Source organism: Triplophysa rosa, linkage group LG12, assembly GCF_024868665.1.
Source record: "Triplophysa rosa linkage group LG12, Trosa_1v2, whole genome shotgun sequence".
Classification (NCBI taxonomy): domain Eukaryota; kingdom Metazoa; phylum Chordata; class Actinopteri; order Cypriniformes; family Nemacheilidae; genus Triplophysa; species Triplophysa rosa.
Genome location: NC_079901.1, coordinates 5,037,468 through 5,043,467, shown reverse-complemented (window position 1 = coordinate 5,043,467; position 6,000 = coordinate 5,037,468). Strand labels below are relative to the sequence as shown.

Below are 6,000 nucleotides of genomic sequence, written 5' to 3'. Positions count from 1 at the left end.
GTAACAAAACCCAGATCTGACAAGAATATCTGGCTTTATTGTTTATAATGTTGATAATAAATAAAGTAAACAGGCTTGATACCTCCTGTTACTTGATCCTAAAAACAAAGACGGAGCCATTGTAGTGCTTGTTGTTTATTACGTGACCGGCATTTGAGGAAGAATGACTAATTCTGCTGATCACCACCCCAAATATTGTTTTCTTTGTCGTTTCATGGTCAGTGTCTGTCTTGTTTAGCTTTGCATTGCATTTACATCAATAAATAAAATCAAATTAGCCTAACTAAAAAATTTCAACGCGTTTTAAATCAAACACCCCTGCGGATTAGTTTAGGATGAAAATGCAGGCTTTAGGTATGGAGAAAGGTACCAGTCTTATGCTAAGGCCAAATTTATTAACATTAGTTGCAGTGAAATGTTCATTTTAATGTTTAAAGTTATTGAAATCAGCATTAGTTAGCCCAAACATATTTCTAACGAACAAACAACCGCTCCGAACAAGTTATGGTAATAAATAAATAAATTATCGAATAACTTAATATTACGTTGGTATTTTTATACCAACTTATATATAAGTAATGTAATGTTAACGAATTCTGTGGCTCACCAGTTTTTAAAACATTTTTGGTGATGTGAGCTGAGCATAACACGCGATCCGTCAGGCCGCCATGTGTGAATTTAAAATATTTAAACTAGCTTGCGATCTGACTGTAGAAATTTAGAACACATGCAAATTATTTTTTATATTTTCTGTACATTATAAAGTCATTACAGATGAAGTGAAGAAGCGTTAAATAAGACGAGACATTTCTAAACCTGTGGTGATGCAGTTTTTTTTAATGAAAAATAAAAATATTCAAATAGCATTTTTAATTTTCTAATAATTATTGCGGATCGAATATTCGTGCATGTCCCTAGCACATTTTCATTTCTTCTTCACAGCACAACTTTCTGTGTTTGCATTCTGAGCAGTGAAGAAGCCGTGCCATTTGCAGCTTTAAGCAAAGCTAGCGGGCATAACTAGGTTTAAGTTTAAGAAATTGGTATCGGATCGGTACATGGATTCAAGTACTCGCCGATACGATACCAGAATTTTATGTGGTATCGGTGGAATTTCCGATACTAGTATCGGTATCGGAACAACCCTATTATAAATTTGAGCAAAATAGTGTGATTGTGTCTGTTTTTAAGACCCGTGGACAGCAAAGAAGGTCATATGAGCTTTATGGCAGAATTACGCAAACACACACAAGGACACGCACACCACTGGATTTCTCAGCTGCTGTACCGAGGGAAATAAGCCCTGGGAAGATCTGGAAATGAAGGGCAGAATAAGGCACAGCTTTACCCTCGTGTCCGGGACCAGAGAAGAGCTTTTAGTGTATGAGCCTGAGGGTTCTGGCTTTCTCAGATAGAAACGTCTGTATTATTGAAGGCCTTCATAAAAACAAACAGCCCGAGTCTCAGAGCAGATCCAGGAAATCGGGCTTACCTCCATGATGGGGTTGGATGCCAGAACCTTCACCTCCACGTTGGCTTCGCTGGCAGAGCCGCTGACTGTGGCAAAGTAACGCATAGCATACTTGGCAGAGACCGTTTTACCCGCCCCGGATTCTCCGCTCACAATGATGGACTGATTCCTTTCATCTCTAAATGACACCAAAAAGACAAGATAGACTTTTATTATAAAGTCAGTAATTAAAAATGATTTTTATGTTAATGATGTTTGTCCTTGTAAAACTCATGGGCTATGGTTGCTAGGGCGTTTTCTAAAGTGTTGCAAGTGCAATGCGGGTGGGGTATTCTGAGCAGTTTTCTCAATGGGCCCTGGGGTGTTGCTATGTAAGTTTGGGTGGTTGCTAGGGTAATGTTAGGGTGCTTTGGCTGTTATTGGGCAGGAGGAGGAGTGGTTTAGAAGGAAAGCGGGCAAACAGAAAGCTCGGATTGGGGCCACTGTTACTGCTACTGTTTTTGCGTTAGGCCTGGGACACACTAAACGATTTTCAAATCTCACAGAAACTCACGTGATAAAATGTGACTTCATAAGAAAAACACATATGGAAGATGATTAACATTAAAACATTCAAACATTATAAAACATTATACAGACATTCGTAGTTTTGACACGAGTCATGCGTGAAAAAATCTGATGTCACTGTCGTTCAATTACATAATTTGGTTGCTATGGTGTTTCAAATGTTTTTTAGGCGGTTGACAGAGTTTTCTGGCGGCTTCTAGATTGTTGCTTACTGGCTCAAATGACAAGACGTATGCTAATGGGACTATTTCGGTTGTCTTGTTTTTTTTAATGTAAAAAACGGATTTGAACAAATTTGAACAATTTACTGCACAACAGTCACAATGATGTATTAAACATAATTAACAATGTATGTATTTATTGTGTCGTTAGCCATGTTATGTGAACACCACAGAACTGTACTTCCACTGATCCATTGATTAAAATGGAGAAGGAGCAAGAGGACAAGGAAAATGAGAGAGAAACATTACCATGGTGGCTCTATTTTTGGCTGGGCTGCAGTGAGTAACGTCCTGACCTACAAACCCACACTTGAGACCGAGCAGCTCACATACATGCCCATAGCATACAGTCTTATAACATACTCTATATCAACTCTCACCAACAATTAAAGTGGATGTGCTCCAACTTAACCCTTAAGATTACATCATAACTTTTTGACTTCCAAATATATGTTCTATTAAACCTGACATGTTAATACATAAATAAGTAGCTATAAAAGTGTTTTTAGGGCTGGCAGCAGGATTCTCTTCAAACTGCTGCTTCACTATGAAGAAGGTTGTAGCTACAGGTGCAAGACATATTTATGAAATCGAGTGTGCATTGCTAAATGCACTTGTGTCTCATTCATACACAACTGTAAAGCACTACCTGGCCATCTGTTTATAAGCCTCCTCTGCCACTGCGAAGATATGCGGGTCCATGTCGCCCATATTCTGCCCGCTGTACGCATTAATGATGTCGGATCCATAAATGGGCAGCGTCTCATATGGGTTTATGGCGACAAGTACGATACCTGCATCAAAAAAACAAACAAGTGATTAAGCTACATCACTTCAGACAAAATAATTGTGTTTTTGTCTGCAGTCAGTGCTTACCGCAGTACGTGTAGATGAGCTTGGAATCGATGAAGCGCACTTTCAAGTTGTGTAACACGGCGGGCTCGTGCAGGTAGCTGAGAGCCGTCAGGTCGTTCTCTCCCACCAGGATATCTGGGTTACGGAGATGCGGGAGGTTGTTTGTCTTGGGGTCCAATTTGTACTCGAGTTCCTGAAAAATACAAATCAGAGTACAAGAGTTTGAACACTGAAGATATTCTGGTTTGTCGTTTAACACTAATATAACAACAACAACACAACAGACCAATCTGTTTTATGTTGTTTATATGATTTGTGTGTTATTATTACAAGATTTGGAACAGCATTACGGTGAAAACAATAATGAAAGAAACTTCATTTGTGGGTGAACTTTTCCTTTACTAATAAAATGTCGGCTTCTACTTTTCCAAAAGTGTATTGAGATCTGGTTGTAAATCAGGGCAACAGGGTAGACGTCGGCTACGTTTAATAAATGTTGGTTGGGTGTTGCTTGCTCAGACTACATGACATGCATTATTCAAGCCTAGTACTGTTTTGGTTTAATAATATTCCTTTTTTTATTAATAACACAATGTGTAAATTGACTTGTAGAATGTGTACAACAAACTTGTAACCTCTTCTATAAAACACAACCCAGCCAAAGAACATAAATGGTGATGTGATATTGCTATGGAATCATACTATAAGAAATAATAAACATATCATGACAACCCTTTTGCTGGATAAATCTAGCATGCGAGAGAAGATAAACGTGCTGTTAATTATGTAAAGTCACAGGATCAGCCACTTGGATGCATCTTAGCAAAAGGGTCCACTATGGCAGCATTTCAGTGTACAGCATACTGTACCCAAAAAAACATTTATCAAACACACACTGACCGTTCCATCCTCCAGCTGCAGACTCAGAACTCCATCTCCTTGTTTGTAATCCTTGATGAGCTCTGCTGACTTCCAAACTTCCTCCACGTCCGGGATCCAAACCCGGGCGTACTGTACACAAAAAACAAATACCAAATAAACAATGTCTTCTGTACACAAACACGTCATTTACACTTACACAAGTTTCCTTAATATATCTCTGTCATTAATACGCTAACTACAAAAATGATTTAACCTTAGTTTAAACAGAGAATTAAATGAAGATTGAGAGAATGTAGAGACAGTAAAACAAAGACCTGCAAAACCAGTAAAAGCCGATTTAAAGAAGCACCAACATCAAGTATCACTGGAATTCAGAAGGCAAGCATGAAAGATTCAGAGCAAGACACAAAATATGGTACAACATTACTGGACCCTATTTAATAATAATAATAATTATTATTATTAAAATTGACCCTATTTAAGAGTGTAACACAAAAAATGTAAACACATCAAAGCATGTCTGAGCAGCATCCTGAACATGGACTCAACCAAGGGCGTGAGGTTACGGCGAGTGGAAACAGCCATGTTATCCTGTCTGATCTGCTTCGAAAGCCTGAAAGGATAATCATGGTTTCAAGCGTAATAATTAAGACAGTATGACTACTATCATGACACAAAACAAACAGCACATTTCATCTGAGAAATCAAGCCAATAATCCAGATGATACAAAACTTTCGTTTAAATAAAAATGTACTTTTGTAATGAAAGAAGCTAATATTGTGTCTTTCAACAATTCTATTTTTGTCTACAAAATCAATTTCACACCTTAATGCAAACACCTTCAAATAAGAATAAATAGGTTTCATTTTAAATGAAAATAAACTCTTAGTTAATATGCATTTCTAAAATACACTGCATTACCATAGAGATTTGTTGCAGTGTGAGAATGTCGAGGGTGATGTAACAATACAGAGGGAGGAACTACACTGAAGAATGCGGGGTTTATGCATCAGCCTGAAATAAAACGGTGAAAATCTATTTTTATCTGCTAAAAAGGAAAAAATTGTGTTGGATGTTTGGACTGTGTTGAAAAGGAAAACAGAATTGTACATGAAAAGACTATATGTGTATTTTAAATGGAAACAAATGTTGAATGACTTTTATCATGTTTTTACTTGTGCAGCATTCTGTATTCGCCTCACTGTCACTCTATCCATTATGCTCTCATTTCCTTATTTAACTGCTGCTCAGAGATGTTGACACTTAAGAAATCCCAATAATGAAATAAAACGTGAACGTAGCGCACTCTATGCAATGCTTTAATCAACCAAACACGAAGTCACGATTGACAGTTAGTGGGCAAAGCCTAAAAAATCACTACAGCATTGAAACAAACAATCAAGGACGCAGTGTTTAACACGAGTCTCTGGAGGAGACCGTCCCAGAATTGAGCTCCTAGCAACAGTGACACGGGAGCAAGACGAGAGGGTAAAAATAGCACCTCAACACACACACACACACGGTCGCTACTGCAGACACACTCTTCTATCTCTTTTACAGGTTACATTAAGACTCAGTGAGTATCATCATCAATAACGCCAGCAGACTGAGGATTACGGGTCGGCGTGAAATCAGAGTGTGTGTGTATGTGTGGAGAAGATAATCCTCATGTGACACAAGCACATGATTCAGCATCTTGAGAACACACACACATCTGACCCAGCGACGTCAATGAAAGCGTGTGGTATATTAAGTGCAAACATACATATGGCACAAAAACACTCCACTCTTATAAACAAAATTCATGTTATGTTTCGTTAGAAACAACCACATTAACTGCAGGTATGAGTCGCCCACATTGTCATTCCAAAATGACCGGTGATGATCATTGCAATGTTCAGGTATCTGTTGGATGTGAATAAAAAACATTGATGGCAACAGTTCAACCCACTTTAGTTTAAACTAAGCTTGGTCACTTTTGAATGGAATGTGTTTCCGGTTCT

General features: G+C 38.1%; 1 protein-coding gene across 3 annotated transcripts in view; it reads right to left on the bottom strand.

Moving 5' to 3' along the window:
• The window catches only part of myo5aa (myosin VAa), an 80,348-nt gene that overhangs the window by 62,174 nt on the left and 12,174 nt on the right, over nucleotides 1-6,000 (bottom strand). For all 3 annotated transcript variants that reach the window (XM_057347400.1, XM_057347401.1, XM_057347403.1), the window contains exons 2-5: nucleotides 4,015-4,125; nucleotides 3,136-3,307; nucleotides 2,909-3,053; nucleotides 1,493-1,649 (exon numbers count right to left, since the gene is read on the bottom strand). In XM_057347400.1, coding sequence (XP_057203383.1) covers nucleotides 1,493-1,649; nucleotides 2,909-3,053; nucleotides 3,136-3,307; nucleotides 4,015-4,125 — 585 coding nt within the window. The remainder of the gene's footprint in view (nucleotides 1-1,492; nucleotides 1,650-2,908; nucleotides 3,054-3,135; nucleotides 3,308-4,014; nucleotides 4,126-6,000) is intronic.